This window comes from Pseudophryne corroboree, chromosome 7 (assembly GCF_028390025.1).
Source record: "Pseudophryne corroboree isolate aPseCor3 chromosome 7, aPseCor3.hap2, whole genome shotgun sequence".
NCBI lineage: Eukaryota > Metazoa > Chordata > Amphibia > Anura > Myobatrachidae > Pseudophryne > Pseudophryne corroboree.
The window spans coordinates 500,086,327-500,105,411 of NC_086450.1; the positions used below are offsets into that span (position 1 = coordinate 500,086,327).

The window sequence follows — 19,085 nt, forward strand, 5'->3', positions numbered from 1 at the left end:
ATAACCATTGAGGGGCTAATTTATCAATGAGTGAGAAAACTCGTTGTGTAAGATAAATGGTGCACCAGCCAATCAGCTCCCATCTGTCATTTTTCACACTCATAAAAGGAACTGAACACTGGTGCTGATTAGCTGGAGCACTATTTACCATACACAACAAGGTTTATCATCCACAACTATTTTTATCACTTGTTGATAAATGGGCCCCTCAATATCCATTTTAGACAGCCAGGACAGCACAGAACAATGGACAAGCGCTAAATCACACATACCATGACTAAATAGAGATGGTCTGGAATGGAGGAGGGGTAACAGGTGGAGAATAACTGGGAATGGAGGAGGGGTCACAGGTGGAGAATAACTGGGAATGGAGGAGGGGTCACAGGTGGAGAATAACTGGGAATGGAGGAGGAGGTCACACGCAGAGAATAACTGGGAATGGAGGAGGAGGTCACACGCAGAGAATAACTGGGAATGGAGGAGGGGGTCACACGCGGAGTATAACTGGGAATGGAGGAGGGGTCACACGCAGAGAATAACTGGGAATGGAGGAGGGGGTCACACGCAGAGAATAACTGGGAATGGAGGAGGGGTCACACGCAGAGAATAACTGGGAATGGAGGAGGGGTCACACGCAGAGAATAACTGGGAATGGAGGAGAGGTCACACGCAGAGAATAACTGGGAATGGAGGAGGGGTCACACGCAGAGAATAACTGGGAATGGAGGAGGGGTCACACGCATAGAATAACTGGGAATGGAGGAGGGGTCACACGCATAGAATAACTGGGAATGGAGGAGGGGGTCACACAGAGAATAACTGGGAATGGAGGAGGGGTCACACACAGAGAATAACTGGGAATGGAGGAGGGGGTCACACAGAGAATAACTGGGAATGGAGGAGGGGTCACACGCAGAGAATAACTGGGAATGGAGGAGGGGTCACACGCAGAGAATAACTGGGAATGGAGGAGGGGTCACACACAGAGAATAACTGGGAATGGAGGAGGGGTCACACACAGAGAATAACTGGGAATGGAGGAGGGGTCACACACAGAGAATAACTGGGAATGGAGGAGGGGTCACACACAGAGAATAACTGGGAATGGAGGAGGGGTCACACGCAGAGAATACCTGGGGATGGGGGGGGGTCACACATGGACAGCTAGTTCACATCTGCAATGGCAGAGGAGATTAATCTTGTACTTCACGCGCTGTCAGTGATCGTACGACCACATCGCCTGACAATCACACAACCACAATCGATCATGTCGGCCGATGCGGAAGGATTTTGCTGCATCGCCGGTCAGGATGCGAGGGGTTGGGTCGGCTGGTTCCTACCCTACTCCCCGCCAAACCCAGATGATACTTACCAGCCGCAAGCACTGTGTCTGCTCCACTTCCTATGCGACAACGTCACTTCCTATGGACGCCCCGCCCACCACAGGCATGACCGGAAAGGAAATGGCGGCCATGTTTCTGTAGCCCGCCACTCTCCGTTCGACGTAGCTGTGGCGCTGTGAGGACCAGTTCTGCCGGGAAATACCGCGCTGCCAATCAGGGGCTAGTAGGCGGAGCAGAGCCAATGAGAGCTAGGGGGCGGGTCGCGGTATAACCGGAGCAGAGGTTTAAACATGGCGGGAGATGTAGAGCGGGAGATGCGGAGATTCACTGAGGACCTGTTCCAGAGGAGCCCCGACCTCAGGTGCGGCCCTGTCATAGCTACGTGGTAGCGCCATGCCGGGTGTGCGGTTATGTCGCTGACGTCACTCATGATCCTGCTACCTTCCTGTAGGGCTGCGTGACGTAATGGTGTATTGCAGTGTAATGTCACAGTGCCTGCCTCTCAGGTGTGTTGTTGTGTGACGTCCCAGTGCCTGCTTCCCATGTGTATGGCTGTGACGTCCCAGTGCCTGCTTCCCAGGTGTATGGCTGTGATGTCATGGTGCCTGCTTCCCAGGTGTATTGCTGTGTGATGTCACAGTGCCTGCTTACCAGATGTAGGGCTGTGTGACGTCACAGTGCCTGCTACCTTTGTGGGGTTGTGTGATAACAGTGTGTAGGTCTGTGTAAGGACACAATGTGCACTTGTAGTGTATATAGCTGTGTGATGTCACAGTGTGTTATATCCATGTGTAGGGCTATGTAAGTTCAGTGTGTTATGCCCACTCGTGGGGCTGCGTGACGTCAGTGTGTGATCCCTCTACGTATGACTGTGTGTCACTTTGAGTAGTGTGATGTCACACTAGTAGTAGGCACTTGGGTGGCACATGGATTATGCCGTGTGACAGCAGAGAGCCCGCTGTCTTGGGGTAGGGTTGTGTGTCGTCGGAGTGTGTTATAACTTTGGCGTTGTGATGACTCTGTGCCTGCGTCCTACCTGTATGGCCGTGTGATGTCACTGTGTGTGGTGGACATCACTGGGTGTAGTGCTGTTTGCGGTCACAGTGTATGGACTGTGTACACGTGTGTGTGTGTGTGTGTGTGTTGTCACAATCAGCAGTAGTTTTGTGACCCTTGAATAATGTAGTGTGACATGGTGCGGTGCAGGGCATGTACTGTGTAGTGGAAAAAATAAGATTTTACTTACCGGTAAATCTATTTTTCTCTGACGTCCTAGTGGATGCTGGGACTCCGTCAGGACCATGGGGATTAGCGGCTCCGCAGGAGACAGGGCACAAAAATAAAGCTTTAGGATCAGGTGGTGTGCACTGGCTCCTCCCCCTATGACCCTCCTCCAAGCCTCAGTTAGGTTTTTGTGCCCGTCCGAGCAGGGTGCAATCTAGGTGGCTCTCCTAAAGAGCTGCTTAGAAAAAGTTTTTAGGTTTTTTATTTTCAGTGAGTCCTGGCAACAGGCTCACTGCATCGAGGGACTTAGGGGAGAGAAGTGAACTCACCTGCGTGCAGGATGGATTGGCTTCTTAGGCTACTGGACACCATTAGCTCCAGAGGGATCGAACACAGGCCCAGCCATGGAGTCCGGTCCCGGAGCCGCGCCGCCGACCCCCCTTGCAGATGCCGAAGATTGAAGAGGTCCAGAAACAGGCGGCAGAAGACTTTTCAGTCTTCATGAGGTAGCGCACAGCACTGCAGCTGTGCGCCATTGTTGTCAGCACACTTCACACAGCGGTCACTGAGGGTGCAGGGCGCTGGGGGGGGCGCCCTGGGCAGCAATGTATAATACCTTTCTTATGGCTAAAAATACATCACATATAGCCCTTGAGGCTATATGGATGTATTTAACCCCTGCCAGATCTCACAAACTCCGGGAGAAGAGCCCGCCGAAATAGGGGGCGGGGCTTATTCTCCTCAGCACACAGCGCCATTTTCCTGCTCAGCTCCGCTGTGAGGAAGGCTCCCAGGACTCTCCCCTGCACTGCACTACAGAAACAGGGTAAAACAGAGAGGGGGGGCACTTTTTTTGGCGATATTACTATATTTAAGCTGCTATAAGGATACAACACTTATATAGGGTTGTTCCCATATATATGTTATAGCGCTTGGGTGTGTGCTGGCAAACTCTCCCTCTGTCTCCCCAAAGGGCTAGTGGGGTCCTGTCTTCAATAGAGCATTCCCTGTGTGTCTGCTGTGTGTCGGTACGTGTGTGTCGACATGTATGAGGACGATGTTGGTGTGGAGGCAGAGCAATTGCCGGTAATGGTGATGTCACCCCCCAGGGAGTCGACACCGGAATGGATGGCTTTGTTTATGGAATTACGTGATAATGTCAGCACATTACAAAAATCAGTTGACGACATGAGACGGCCGGCAAACCAGTTAGTACCTGCCCAGGCGTCTCAGACACCGTCAGGGGCTGTAAAACGCCCTTTACCTCAGTCGGTCGACACAGACCCAGACACGGACACTGAATCTAGTGTCGACGGTGAAGAAACAAACGTATTTTCCAGTAGGGCCACACGTTATATGATCACGGCAATGAAGGAGGCTTTGCATATCTCTGATACTGCAAGTACCACAAAAAGGGGTATTATGTGGGGTGTGAAAAATCTACCTGTAGTTTTTCCTGAATCCGAGGAATTGAATGATGTATGTGATGAAGCGTGGGTTAACCCAGATAGAAAAGTGCTAATTTCAAAAAAGTTATTGGCATTATACCCTTTCCCGCCAGAGGTTAGGGCGCGCTGGGAAACACCCCCTAGGGTGGATAAGGCGCTCACACGCTTATCAAAACAAGTGGCGTTACCGTCTCCTGATACGGCCGCCCTCAAGGATCCAGCTGATAGGAGGCTGGAAACTACCCTAAAAAGTATATACACACATACTGGTGTTATACTGCGACCAGCCATCGCCTCAGCCTGGATGTGCAGTGCTGGGGTGGTCTGGTCGGATTCCCTGACTGAAAATATTGATACCCTGGATAGGGACAGTATTTTATTGACTTTAGAGCAATTAAAGGATGCTTTTCTTTATATGCGAGATGCTCAGAGGGATATTTGCACTCTGGCATCGAGAGTAAGTGCGATGTCCATATCTGCCAGGCTCCTTCCCAGGAACAGAAGCCCTCCCCGGGTTCTGCAAAGCCCTCAGCATGACGCTGGGGCTTTACAAGCGGACTCAGGAGCGGTGGGGGGTCGACTCAAGAATTTCAGCGCGCAGTGGGCTTGCTCACAGGTGGACCCCTGGATCCTGCAGGTAGTATCTCAGGGTTACAGGTTGGAATTCGAGAAGTCTCCCCCTCGCCGGTTCCTAAAGTCTGCTTTGCCAACGTCTCCCTCAGACAGGGCGACGGTATTGGAAGCCATTCACGAGCTGTTTTCTCAGCAGGTGATAGTCAAGGTACCCCTCCTACAACAGGGAAAGGGGTATTACTCCACGCTATTTGTGGTACCGAAGCCGGACGGCTCGGTAAGACCTATTCTAAATCTGAAATCTTTGAACCTGTACATACAAAAATTCAAGTTCAAGATGGAGTCACTCAGAGCAGTGATAGCGAATCTGGAAGAAGGGGACTTTATGGTGTCCCTGGACATCAAGGATGCTTACCTGCATGTCCCAATTTGCCCTTCACACCAAGGGTACCTCAGGTTCGTGGTGCAAAACTGTCATTATCAGTTTCAGACGCTGCCGTTTGGATTGTCCACGGCACCTCGGGTCTTTACCAAGGTAATGGCCGAGATGATGTTTCTTCTGCGAAGAAAAGGCGTATTAATTATCCCTTACTTGGACGATCTCCTGATAAGGGCAAGGTCCAGAGAACAGCTGGAAGACGTAGTAGCACTAACCCAAGTAGTGCTGCAACAGCACGGGTGGATTCTGAATTTTCCAAAATCTCAATTGAACCCGACGACACGTCTGCTGTTCCTGGGAATGATTCTGGACACGGTTCAGAAAAAGGTGTTTTTCTTCCGGAGGAGAAAGCCAGGGAGTTATCCGAACTTGTCAGGAACCTCCTAAAACCAGGAAAAGTGTCTGTGCATCAATGCACAAGAGTCCTGGGAAAGATGGTGGCTTCTTACGAAGCGATTCCATTCGGCAGATTCCACGCACGAACTTTTCAGTGGGATCTGCTGGACAAATGGTCCGGATCGCATCTGCAGATGCATCAGCGGATAACCTTATCGCCACGGACAAGGGTGTCTCTTCTGTGGTGGTTGCAGAGTGCTCATCTGTTAGAGGGCCGCAGATTCGGCATACAGGACTGGGTCCTGGTGACCACGGATGCCAGTCTGAGAGGCTGGGGAGCGGTCACACAGGGAAGAAACTTCCAGGGAGTATGGTCAAGCCTGGAGATGTCTCTTCACATAAATATACTGGAGCTAAGAGCGATTTACAATGCTCTAAGCCTGGCAAAACCCCTGCTTCAGGGTCAGCCGGTGTTGATCCAGTCGGACAACATCACGGCAGTCGCCCACGTAAACAGACAGGGCGGCACAAGAAGCAGGAGAGCAATGGCAGAAGCTGCAAGGATTCTTCGCTGGGCGGAAGATCATGTGATAGCACTGTCAGCAGTGTTCATTCCGGGAGTGGACAACTGGGAAGCAGACTTCCTCAGCAGACACGATCTACACCCGGGAGAGTGGGGACTTCATCCAGAAGTCTTCCACATGATTGTGAACCGTTGGGAAAAACCAAAGGTGGATATGATGGCGTCTCGCCTCAACAAAAAACTGGACAGGTATTGCGCCAGGTCCAGAGACCCTCAGGCAATAGCTGTGGACGCTCTGGTAACACCGTGGGTGTTCCAGTCAGTGTATGTGTTTCCTCCTCTGCCTCTCATACCAAAAGTACTGAGAATTATACGGCAAAGGGGAGTAAGAACGATACTCGTGGCTCCGGATTGGCCAAGAAGAACTTGGTACCCGGAACTTCAGGAGATGCTCACGGAAGATCCGTGGCCTCTACCTCTAAGACGGGACCTGCTTCAGCAGGGACCGTGTCTATTCCAAGACTTACCGCGGCTGCGTTTGACGGCATGGCGGTTGAACGCCGAATTCTAAGGGAAAAAGGCATTCCGGAAGATGTCATTCCTACACTGGTAAAAGCCAGGAAGGAGGTGACTGCATAACATTATCACCGCATTTGGAGAAAATATGTTGCGTGGTGTGAGGCCAGGAAGGCCCCCACGGAGGAATTTCAACTGGGTCGATTCCTACATTTCCTGCAAACAGGATTGTCTATGGGCCTCAAATTGGGGTCCATTAAGGTTCAAATTTCGGCCCTGTCGATTTTCTTCCAGAAAGAATTAGCTTCAGTTCCTGAAGTCCAGACTTTTGTAAAAGGAGTACTACATATACAGCCCCCGGTTGTGCCCCCAGTGGCTCCGTGGGACCTTAATGTAGTTTTGGATTTTCTCAAATCCCATTGGTTTGAGCCGCTCAAATCGGTGGATTTGAAATATCTTACATGGAAAGTAACCATGCTACTGGACCTGGCTTCAGCCAGGAGAGTATCAGAATTGGCGGCTTTATCGTATAAAAGCCCATATCTGATTTTCCATTCGGACAGGGCAGAACTGCGGACGCGTCCTCAGTTTCTGCCTAAGGTGGTGTCAGCGTTTCACCTGAACCAGCCTATTGTGGTGCCTGCGGCTACTAGCGATTTGGAGGATTCCAAGTTGCTGGACGTTGTCCGGGCATTGAAAATATATATTTCAAGGACGGCTGGAGTCAGAAAATCTGACTCGCTGTTTATACTGTATGCACCCAACAAGCTGGGTGCTCCTGCTTCTAAGCAGACGATTGCTCGTTGGATTTGTAGCACAATTCAACTTGCTCATTCTGTGGCAGGCCTGCCACAGCCTAAATCTGTCAAGGCCCATTCCACAAGGAAGGTGGGCTCATCCTGGGCGGCTGCCCGAGGGGTCTCGGCATTACAACTCTGCCGAGCAGCTACGTGGTCGGGGGAAAACACGTTTTGTAAAATTCTACAAATTTGATACCCTGGCTAAAGAGGACCTGGAGTTCTCTCATTCGGTGCTGCAGAGTCATCTGCACTCTCCCGCCCGTTTGGGAGCTTTGGTATAATCCCCATGGTCCTGACGGAGTCCCAGCATCCACTAGGACGTCAGAGAAAATAAGATTTTACTTACCGATAAATCTATTTCTCGTAGTCCGTAGTGGATGCTGGGCGCCCATCCCAAGTGCGGATTGTCTGCAATACTTGTACATAGTTATTGTTACAAAAAAATCGGGTTGTTATTGTTGTGAGCCGTCTGTTCAGAGGCTCCTACGTTTGTCATACTGTTAACTGGGTTCAGATCACAAGTTGTACGGTGTGATTGGTGTGGCTGGTATGAGTCTTACCCGGGATTCAAAATCCTTCCTTATTGTGTACGCTCGTCCGGGCACAGTATCCTAACTGAGGCTTGGAGGAGGGTCATAGGGGGAGGAGCCAGTGCACACCACCTGATCCTAAAGCTTTATTTTTGTGCCCTGTCTCCTGCGGAGCCGCTAATCCCCATGGTCCTGACGGAGTCCCAGCATCCACTACGGACTACGAGAAATAGATTTATCGGTAAGTAAAATCTTATTATCGTAGTCCGTAGTGGATGCTGGGGACTCCGTAAGGACCATGGGGAATAGACGGGCTCCGCAGGAGACAGGGCACTTTAAGAAAGAATTTGGATACTGGTGTGCTCTGGCTCCTCCCTCTATGTCCCTCCCCCAGACCTCAGTTAAGGAAACTGTGCCCGAAAGAGCTGACGGTACAAGGAAAGGATTTTGGGAATCCAGGGTAAGACTCATACCAGCCGCACCAATCACCGTATAACTTGTGATAAACTTACCCAGTTAACAGTATGAACAACAACAGAGCACCAGACAAACCTGATGCAACCATAACATAACCCTTATTTAAGCAATAACTATATACAAGTATTGCAGAAGAAGTCCGCACTTGGGACGGGCGCCCAGCATCCACTACGGACTACGAGAAATAGAATTATCGGTAAGTAAATTCTTATTTTCTCTGACGTCCTAGTGGATGCTGGGAACTCCGTAAGGACCATGGGGATTATACCAAAGCTCCCAAACGGGCGGGAGAGTGCGGATGACTCTGCAGCACCGAATGAGAGAACTCCAGGTCCTCCTCAGCCAGGGTATCAAACCTGTAGAATTTTGCAAAGGTGTTTGATCCCGACCAAGTAGCTGCTCGGCAAAGCTGTAATGCCGAGACCCCTCGGGCAGCCGCCCAAGAAGAGCCCACCTTCCTTGTGGAATGGGCTTTTACTGATTTTGGATGCGGCAATCCAGCCGCAGAATGAGCCTGCTGAATCGTGTTACAGAGCCAGCGAGCAATAGTTTGCTTTGAAGCAGGAGCACCCAGCTTGTTGGATGCATACAGGATAAACAGCGACTCAGTTTTCCTGACTCCAGCCGTTCTGGCTACATAAATCTTCAAAGCCCTAACTACATCTAGTAACTTGGAATCCTCCAAGTCACGAGTAGCCGCAGGCACCACAATAGGTTGGTTCAAATGAAAGGATGACACCACCTTCGGCAGAAATTGCGGACGAATCCGTAACTCTGCCCTGTCCATATGGAAAACCAGATAGGGGCTTTTACATGACAAAGCCGCCAATTCAGACACACGCCTAGCCGAAGCTAAGGCCAATAGCATGACCACTTTCCACGTGAGATATTTTAACTCCACGGTCTTAAGTGGCTCAAACCAGTGAGATTTCAGGAAACTCAACACCACGTTAAGATCCCAAGGTGCCACTGGTGGCACAAAAGGGGGCTGAATATGCAGCACTCCCTTTACAAACGTCTGAACTTCAGGAAGAGAAGCTAGTTCCTTTTGAAAGAAAATGGATAGGGCCGAAATCTGGACCTTAATGGACCCTAATTTTAAGCCCATAGTCACTCCCGCCTGTAGGAAGTGAAGGAAACGGTCCAGCTGGAATTCCTCTGTAGGGGCCTTCCTGGCCTCACACCAAGCAACATATTTTCGCCATATACGGTGAAAATGTTTTGCTGTCACGTCTTTCCTAGCCTTTATCAGCGTAGGAATAACCTCATCCGGAATGCCTTTCTCCGCTAGGATCCGGCGTTCAACCGCCATGCCGTCAAACGCAGCCGCGGTAAGTCTTGGAACAGACAGGGCCCCTGTTGCAACAAATCCTGTCTGAGAGGCAGAGGCCATGGGTCCTCTGTGAGCATTTCTAGCAGTTCCGGATACCAAGCCCTTCTTGGCCAATCCGGAACAATGAGTATTGTTCTCACTCCTCTTTTTCTTACGATTCTCAGCACCTTGTGTATGAGAGGAAGAGGAGGAAACACATAAACCGACTGGAACACCCACGGTGTCACTAGTGCGTCCAAAGCTATCGCCTGAGGGTCTCTTGACCTGGCGCAATACCTTTGTAGCTTTTTGTTGAGGCAGGATGCCATCATGTCCACCTGTGGCAGTTCCCATCGATTTGTAATCTGTGTGAAGACTTCTTGATGAAGTCCCCACTCTCCCGGGTGGAGGTCGTGCCTGCTGAGGAAGTCTGCTTCCCAGTTGTCCACTCCCGGAATGAGCACTGCTGACAGTGCTTGCACGTGATTCTCCGCCCAGCGAAGAATTCTGGTGGCTTCTGCCATCGCCACCCTGCTTCTTGTGCCGCCCTGGCGGTTTACATGAGCCACTGCGGTGATGTTGTCTGACTTAATCAGCACCGGTTGGTCGCGAAGCAGAGGCTCCGCTTGACTCAGGGCGTTGTATATGGCCCTTAGTTCCAGGATATTGATGTGCAGACAAGTCTCCTGACTTGACCACAGCCCCTGGAAATTTCTTCCCTGAGTGACTGCCCCCCACCCTCGGAGGCTTGCATCCGTGGTCACCAGGACACGGTCCTGTATGCCGAACCTGCGGCCCACAAGAAGGTGAGCACTCTGCAGCCACCACAGAAGAGACGCCCTGGGGGATAGGGTGAACAGCCGATGCATCTGAAGATGCGATCCGGACCACTTGTCCAAAAGATCCCACTGAAAGGTCCTCGCATGGAACCTGCCGAAGGGAATGGCTTCGTATGACACCACCATCTTTCCCAGGACTCGCGTGCATTGATGCACCGACACCTGTTTTGGTTTTAAGAGGTCTCTGACCAGAGTCACGAGCTCCTGGGCCTTCTCCTCCGGGAGAAACACCTTCTTCTGGTCTGTGTCCAGAATCATGCCCAGGAAGGGCAGACTCGTCGTAGGAATCAGCTACGACTTTGGAATATTCAGAATCCAGCCGTGCTGTTGTAACACTTCCCGAGAGTGTGCTATGCTGATCAGCAACTGCTCTCTGGACCTCACCTTTATGAGGAGATCGTCCAAGTATGGGATAATGGTAACTCCTTGCTTTCGCAGAAGCACCATCATTTCTGCCATTACCTTGGTAAATATTCTCTGTGCCGTGGACAGACCAAACGGCAACGTCTGGAATTGGTAATGACAGTCCTGTACCACAAATCTGAGGTACTCCTGATGAGGTGGATAAATGGGGACATGCAGGTAAGCATCCTTTATGTCCAGAGACACCATAAAATCCCCCTCTTCCAGGCTTGCAATAACCGCCCTGAGCGATTCCATCTTGAACTTGAACCTTTTCAGGTAAATGTTCAGGGATTTTAAATTCAATATGGGTCTGACCAAACCGTCCGGTTTCGGAACCACAAACATTGTGGAATAGTAACCCCTTCCCTGTTGAGGGAGGGTAACCTTTACCACCACCTGCTGGAGATATAATTTGTGAATTGCCGCTAACACTACTTCCCTTTCTATGGGGGAAGCTGGCAGGGCCGATTTGAGGTAACGGTGAGGGGGCATCACTTCGAATTCCAGCTTGTATCCCTGAGACACAATCTGTATAGCCCAGGGATCCACCCGTGAGCGAACCCACTGGTGGCTGAAATTTCGGAGACGCGTCCCCACCGCTCCTGGCTCCACCTGTGGAGCCCCAGCGTCATGCGGTGGAAGCCAGGGAGGACTTCTGTTCCTGGGAACTAGCTGTATTGTGCAGCTTCTTTCCTCTACCCCTGCCAAGAAAGGACGCACCTTTGACTTTCTTGCCTCTTTGTGATCGAAAGGACTGCATTTGGTAATACGGTGCTTTCTTAGGTTGTGAGGGAATATATGGCAAAAAATTTGACTTCCCAGCCGTAGCTGTGGAAACTAGGTCCGAGAGACCGTCCCCAAACAATTCCTCACCCTTATAAGGTAAAACCTCCATGTGCTTTTTTGAGTCTGCATCACCTGTCCATTGCTGAGTCCACAGGACCCTTCTGGCAGAAATTGACATTGCATTTATTCTAGAGCCCAGTAGGCAAATGTCTCTCTGGGCATCCCTCATATATAGGACAGCGTCTTTTATATACCCCAGGGTCAGCAATATAGTATCCTTGTCCAAGGTATCAAGCTCCTCAGACAGAGTATCTGTCCATGCTGCTACAGCACTACACATCCAGGTCGACGCAATTGCCGGTCTTAGTATGGTACCTGAATGTGTATAAACTGACTTCAGGATACCTACCTACTTTCTATCCGCAGGATCTTTTAGGGCGGCCGTGTCCTGTGACGGCAGGGCCACCTTCTTAGATAAGCATGTCAAAGCTTTGTCTACCCTGGGGGAGGATTCCCAGCGTAACCTGTCCGTTGGTGGGAAAGGATACGCCATAAGTAACCGTTTGGAAATCTGCATTTTCCTATCTGGAGAATCCCAAAGTTTTTCACATAACTCATTTAACTCATGTGAAGGGGGAAAAGTCACCTCTTGCCTTTTCTCCCCAAACACACAAACCCTCTTGACAGCGACAGGGTTTACCTCTGAGATGTGCAATACATCCTTCATTGCTATAATCATGTAGCGGATGGCTTTAGCCATTTTAGGCTGCAACCTTGCATCATCGCCATCGACACTGGAGTCAGAATCCGTGTCGATATCCGTGTCAACAATTTGGGATAGTGGGCGCTTCTGAGACCCTGACGGCCTCTGCGCTGTAGGATCAGGCATGGGTTGGGACCCTGACTGTCCCAAGGCTTCAGCTTTATCCAACCTTTTATGCAATGAGTTTACATTATCATTTCTCTGATGTCCTAGTGGATGCTGGGAACTCCGTAAGGACCATGGGGAATAGCGGCTCCGCAGGAGACTGGGCACAAAAGTAAAAGCTTTAGGACTACCTGGTGTGCACTGGCTCCTCCCCCTATGACCCTCCTCCAAGCCTCAGTTAGATTTTTGTGCCCGGCCGAGAAGGGTGCACACTAGGGGCTCTCCTGAGCTTCTTAATGAAAATTTTAGTTTTAGGTTTTTATTTTCAGTGAGACCTGCTGGCAACAGGCTCACTGCATCGAGGGACTAAGGGGAGAAGAAGCGAACTCACCTGCGTGCAGAGTGGATTGGGCTTCTTAGGCCACTGGACACCATTAGCTCCAGAGGGACCGAACACAGGCCCAGCCTCTGAGCTCGGTCCTGGAGCCGCGCCGCCGGCCCCCTTACAGAGCCAGAAGCAAGAAAAGGTCTGGAAAAATCGGCGGCAGAAGACATCAGTCTTCAACAAGGTAGCGCACAGCACTGCAGCTGTGCGCCATTGTTACTCAGGCACACTTCACACTGAGGGTGCAGGGCGCTAGGGGGGGGCGCCCTGAGCAGCAATGTAAAACACCTTGGCTGGCATAAATACACCACATATAACCCCCAGGGCTATATGGGTGTATTTTAACCCCTGCCAGAACTCGCCTAAAAAGCGGGAGAAAAGGCTGCCGAGAAGGGGGCGGAGCCTATCTCCTCAGCACACGGGCGCCATTTTCCATCACAGCTCCGCTGGAAGGACGTCTCCCTGACTCTCCCCTGCAGTCCTGCACTACAGAAAAGGGTAAAAAAGAGAGGGGGGCGCTAATTTGGCGCAGTAGTTTATATTAACAGCAGCTATAAAGGGAAAAACACATTTTATAGTGGTATTCCTGTGTGTGTGTGTGTGTGTGTGTGTGTGTGTGTATATATATATATATAGCGCTCTGGTGTGTGCTGGCATACTCTCCCTCTGTCTCCCCAAAGGGCTAGTGGGGTCCTGTCCTCTATCAGAGCATTCCCTGTGTGTGTGCGGTGTGTCGGTACGATTGTGTCGACATGTTTGAGGAGGAAAATGAGATGGAGGCGGAGCAATTGCCTATTATACAGTTGTCACCCCCTGGGGAGTCGACACCTGAGTGGATGAGCTTGTGGAAGGAATTGCGTGACAGTGTCAGCTCCTTACGACAGACAGTTGACGACATGAGACAGCCGGCTACTCAGCTTGTGCCTGTCCAGGGGTCTCAAACGCCATCAGGGGCTTTAAAACGCCCGTTACCTCAAATGGCAGACACGGATACTGACTCCAGTGTCGATGATGAGGAGACAAACGTGACTTCCACTAGGGCCACACGTTACATGATTGAAGCAATGAAAAATGTATTGCATATATCTGATAATACAAGTACCACTAAGAAGGGTATTATGTTTGGTGAGAAAAAACTGCCTGTAGTTTTTCCTGTATCCGAGGAATTAAATGAAGTGTGTGATGAGGCGTGGGTTTCCCCCGATAAAAAACTGATAATTCCTAAAAGGTTATTGGCATCGTACCCTTTCCCGCCAGAGGATAGGGCACGTTGGGAAACACCCCCTAGGGTGGATAAAGCGCTCACACGCTTGTCTAAACAGGTAGCACTACCCTCTCCTGAAACGGCCGCCCTAAAGGAACCTGCCGATAGAAAGCTGGAGAATATCCTAAAATGTATATACTCTCACACGGGTGTTATACTGCGACCAGCAATCGCCTCAGCCTGGATGTGCAGTGCGGGCCTGGCGTGGTCGGATTCCCTGACTGAAAATATTGATACCCTAGATAGGGACAGTATATTATTGACTATAGAGCATTTGAAGGATGCATTTCTATATATGCGTGATGCACAGAGGGATGTTTGCCGACTGGCATCAAGAGTTAGCGCGCTGTCCATTTCTGCAAGAAGAGGTTTATGGACGCGGCAGTGGTCAGGTGATGCGGATTCTAAAAAGCACATGGAAGTATTGCCTTATAAGGGGGAGGAGTTATTTGGGGTAGGTCTATCAGACCTGGTAGCCACGGCAACGGCTGGAAAATCCACATTTTTACCCCAGGTAGCTTCTCAACCTAAGAAGACGCCATATTATCAGGCGCAGTCCTTTCGGCCCCATAAGGGCAAGCGGGCAAAAGGCGCCTCATTTCTGCCCCGTGGCAGAGGGAGAGGAAAAAGGCTGCAACAAACAGCCAGTTCCCAGGAACAAAAGCCCTCTCCCGCCTCCGCAAAGTCCTCAGCATGACGCTGGGGCTTTACAAGCGGACTCAGGCACAGTGGGGGCCCGTCTCCAGAAGTTCAGTGCGCAGTGGGCCCACTCGCAAGTGGACCCCTGGATCCTTCAGGTGGTATCCAAGGGTTACAAATTGGAATTCGAGACGTCTCCCCCTCGCCGTTTTCTAAAGTCTGCTTTACCGAGGTCTCCCTCAGACAGGGAAGCAGTATTGGAAGCCATTCACAAGCTGTATTCCCAGCAGGTGATAAGCAAGGTACCCCTCCTACAACAGGGAAAGGGGTACTATTCCACGCTATTTGTGGTACCGAAGCCGGACGGCTCGGTGAGACCAATTTTAAACCTAAAATCCTTGAACACTTACATACAAAGGTTCAAATTCAAGATGCAGTCACTCAGAGCAGTGATTGCAAACCTGGAAGAAGGGGACTATATGGTGTCTCTGGACATCAAAGATGCTTACCTACATGTCCCAATTTACCCTTCTCACCAAGGGTACCTCAGGTTTGTGGTACAGAACTGTCACTATCAGTTTCAGACGCTGCCGTTCGGATTGTCCACGGCACCCCGGGTCTTTACCAAGGTAATGGCCGAAATGATGATACTCCTTCGAAGGAAGGGAGTTTTAGTTATCCCTTACTTGGACGATCTCCTGATAAGGGCAAGATCCAGGGAACAGTTGGAAGTCGGAGTAGCACTATCTCAGATAGTGCTGCGCCAGCACGGTTGGATTCTCAATATTCCAAAATCGCAGCTGATCCCGACGACACGACTTCTATTCCTAGGGATGATCCTGGACACAGTCCAGAAAAAGGTGTTTCTCCCGGAGGAGAAAGCCAGGGAGTTATCCGAACTAGTCAGAAATCTCCTAAAACCAGGCCAAGTCTCAGTGCATCAATGCACAAGGGTCCTGGGAAAGATGGTGGCTTCTTACGAAGCAATCCCATTCGGCAGATTCCACGCAAGAACATTCCAGTGGGATCTGCTAGACAAATGGTCCGGGTCGCATCTTCAGATGCATCAGCAGATAATCTTGGCACCAAGGACAAGGGTGTCTCTCCTGTGGTGGTTGCAGAGTGCTCATCTTCTAGAGGGCCGCAGATTCGGCATTCAGGACTGGGTCCTGGTGACAACGGATGCCAGCCTGAGAGGCTGGGGAGCAGTCACACAGGGAAGAAATTTCCAGGGCTTGTGGTCAAGCCTGGAGACATCACTTCACATAAATATCCTGGAGCTAAGGGCCATCTACAATGCTCTAAGCCTAGCAAGACCTCTGCTTCAAGGTCAGCCGGTGCTGATCCAGTCGGACAACATCACGGCAGTCGCCCACGTAAACAGACAGGGCGGCACAAGAAGCAGGAGGGCAATGACAGAAGTTGCAAGGATTCTTCGCTGGGCGGAAAATCATGTGATAGCACCGTCAGCAGTGTTCATTCCGGGAGTGGACAACTGGGAAGCGGACTTCCTCAGCAGACACGACCTCCACCCGGGGGAGTGGGGACTTCACCCAGAAGTCTTCCACGTGATTGTGAACCGTTGGGAAAAACCAAAGGTGGACATGATGGCGTCCCGCCTCAACAGAAAACTAGACAGATATTGCGCCAGGTCAAGGGACCCTCAGGCAATAGCTGTGGACGCTCTGGTAACACCGTGGGTGTACCAGTCAGTGTATGTGTTCCCTCCTCTGCCTCTCATACCCAAGGTACTGAGAATCATAAGAAGGAGAGGAGTAAGGACTATACTCGTGGCTCCGGATTGGCCAAGAAGGACTTGGTACCCGGAACTTCAAGAGATGCTCACGGAGGACCCGTGGCCTCTACCTCTAAGAAAGGACCTGCTCCAGCAGGGACCCTGTCTGTTCCAAGACTTACCGCGGCTGCGTTTGACGGCATGGCGGTTGAACGCCGGATCCTGAAGGAAAAAGGCATTCCGGATGAAGTCATCCCTACCCTGATCAAAGCCAGGAAGGATGTAACCGTACAACATTATCACCGTATTTGGCGTAAATAGGTTGCGTGGTGCGAGGCCAGGAAGGCCCCTACAGAGGAATTTCAACTGGGTCGTTTCCTGCAAACAGGACTGTCTATGGGCCTAAAATTAGGGTCCATTAAGGTTCAAATTTTGGCCCTGTCGATTTTCTTCCAGAAAGAACTGGCTTCAGTTCCTGAAGTTCAGACGTTTGTCAAGGGGGTACTGCATATACAGCCTCCTTTTGTGCCTCCAGTGGCACCTTGGGATCTCAATGTAGTTTTGGGGTTCCTAAAATCACATTGGTTTGAACCACTCACCACTGTGGACTTAAAATATCTCACATGGAAAGTGGTAATGCTGTTAGCCCTGGCTTCAGCCAGGCGTGTCTCAGAATTGGCGGCTTTATCCTATAAAAGCCCTTACCTAATTTTTCATACGGACAGGGCAGAATTGAGGACTCGTCCCCAATTTCTCCCTAAGGTGGTTTCAGCGTTTCACTTGAACCAGCCTATTGTGGTACCTGCGGCTACTAGGGACTTGGAGGACTCCAAGTTGCTGGACGTAGTCAGGGCCCTGAAAATATGTTTCCAGGACGGCTGGAGTCAGAAAATCTGACTCGCTGTTTATCCTGTATGCACCCAACAAGCTGGGTTCTCCTGCTTCTAAGCAGACTATTGCTCGTTGGATTTGTAGTACAATTCGGCTTGCACATTCTGTGGCAGGCCTGCCACAGCCAAAATCTGTAAAAGCCCATTCCACAAGGAAGGTGGGCTCATCTTGGGTGGCTGCCCGAGGGGTCTCGGCTTTACAACTTTGCCGAGCAGCTACTTGGTCAGGGGCAAACACGTTTGCTAAATTCTACAAATTTGATACCCTGGCTGAGGAGGACCTGGAGTTCTCTCATTCGGTGCTGCAGAGTCATCCGCACTCTCCCGCCCGTTTGGGAGCTTTGTTATAATCCCCATGGTCCTTACGGAGTTCCCAGCATCCACTAGGACGTCAGAGAAAATAAGAATTTACTTACCGATAATTCTATTTCTCGTAGTCCGTAGTGGATGCTGGGCGCCCATCCCAAGTGCGGATTGTCTGCAATACTTGTACATAGTTATTGTTACAAAAATCGGGTTATTATTGTTGTGAGCCATCTTTTCAGAGGCTCCTCTGTTATCATGCTGTTAACTGGGTTCAGATCACAGGTTGTACGGTGTGATTGGTGTGGCTGGTATGAGTCTTACCCGGGATTCAAAATCCTTCCTTATTGTGTACGCTCGTCCGGGCACAGTATCCTAACTGAGGCTTGGAGGAGGGTCATAGGGGGAGGAGCCAGTGCACACCAGGTAGTACTAAAGCTTTACTTTTGTGCCCAGTCTCCTGCGGAGCCGCTATTCCCCATGGTCCTTACGGAGTTCCCAGCATCCACTACGGACTACGAGAAATAGAATTATCGGTAAGTAAATTCTTATTTTAACACCTTCCACGTATCCATCCAATCAGGTGTCGGCGGAGACACCGCATTCATCTGCACCTGCTATGCTTCCACATAGCCTTCCTCGTCAAACATGTCTACACAAGCGTACCGACACACCACACACACACAGGGGATGCTCTATTTGAGGACAGAACCCCCACAAGGCCTTTTGGAGAGAGAGAGTATGCCAGCACACACCCCAGCGTTATATGACCCAGGAATTACACAGTAACTTAGTGTTTACCCAGTAGCTGCTGTATATACTGATATTGCGCTAAATTTATGTGCCCACCCCTCTCTTTTTACCCTCTTTCTACCGTGAATCTGCAGGGGAGAGCCTGGGGAGCTTCCTCTCAGCGGAGCTGTGGCGAGAAAATGGCGCTGGTGAGTGCTGAGGAAGAAGCCCCGCCCCCTCAGCGGCGGGCTTCTGTCCCGCGATTGTGTAAAATAATGGCGGGGGCTCATGCATATATACAGTGCCCAACTGTATATATGCCCTTTTATGCCAAGAGGTACTTAATTGCTGCCCCCCCCCCCTGTGCCCTGCACCCTACAGTGACCGGAGTGTGTGGGTTTGATGTGGGAGCAATGGCGCACAGCTGCAGTGTTGTGCGCTACCTCATATGAAGACTGGAGTCTTCTGCCGCCGCTTTTGATGTCTTCTTGCTTCACACGCCGGCTTCTGGCTCTGCGAGGGGGACGGCGGCGCTGCTCCGGGATCGGACGACCAAGGGTGCGTTCCTGTGTTCGATCCCTCTGGAGCTAATGGTGTCCAGTAGCCTAAGAAGCATGACCTATCCGCAGTTAGTAGGGCTGCTTCTCTCCCCTCAGTCCCACGTAGCAGAGAGCCTGTTGCCAGCAGATCTCTCTGAAAATAAAAAATCCTAACAAAA

The 19,085-nt window shown here is 50.7% G+C and overlaps 2 protein-coding genes across 5 annotated transcripts in view; one reads left to right on the forward strand and one right to left on the reverse strand.

Moving 5' to 3' along the window:
* The window catches only part of INO80E (INO80 complex subunit E), a 31,765-nt gene extending 30,266 nt beyond the window's left edge, over nt 1-1,499 (reverse strand). For 2 of the 3 annotated variants that reach the window (XM_063935248.1, XM_063935247.1), the window contains exon 1: nt 1,373-1,499. The gene's annotated coding sequence lies outside the window, so the exon portion shown is untranslated. Of the gene's footprint in view, nt 1-1,133; nt 1,337-1,372 lie in introns of those variants that run through there. The other variant, XM_063935249.1, reaches the window with a different exon arrangement.
* A 31-nt stretch (nt 1,500-1,530) lies between these two features.
* Nucleotides 1,531-19,085, forward strand: part of HIRIP3 (HIRA interacting protein 3) — a 74,440-nt gene continuing 56,885 nt past the window's right edge. The window contains exon 1 of one of the 2 annotated variants that reach the window (XM_063935239.1): nt 1,531-1,704. In XM_063935239.1, coding sequence (XP_063791309.1) covers nt 1,634-1,704 — 71 coding nt within the window. In that variant the 5' untranslated portion in view covers nt 1,531-1,633. Of the gene's footprint in view, nt 1,705-1,776; nt 1,850-19,085 lie in introns of those variants that run through there. The other variant, XM_063935240.1, reaches the window with a different exon arrangement.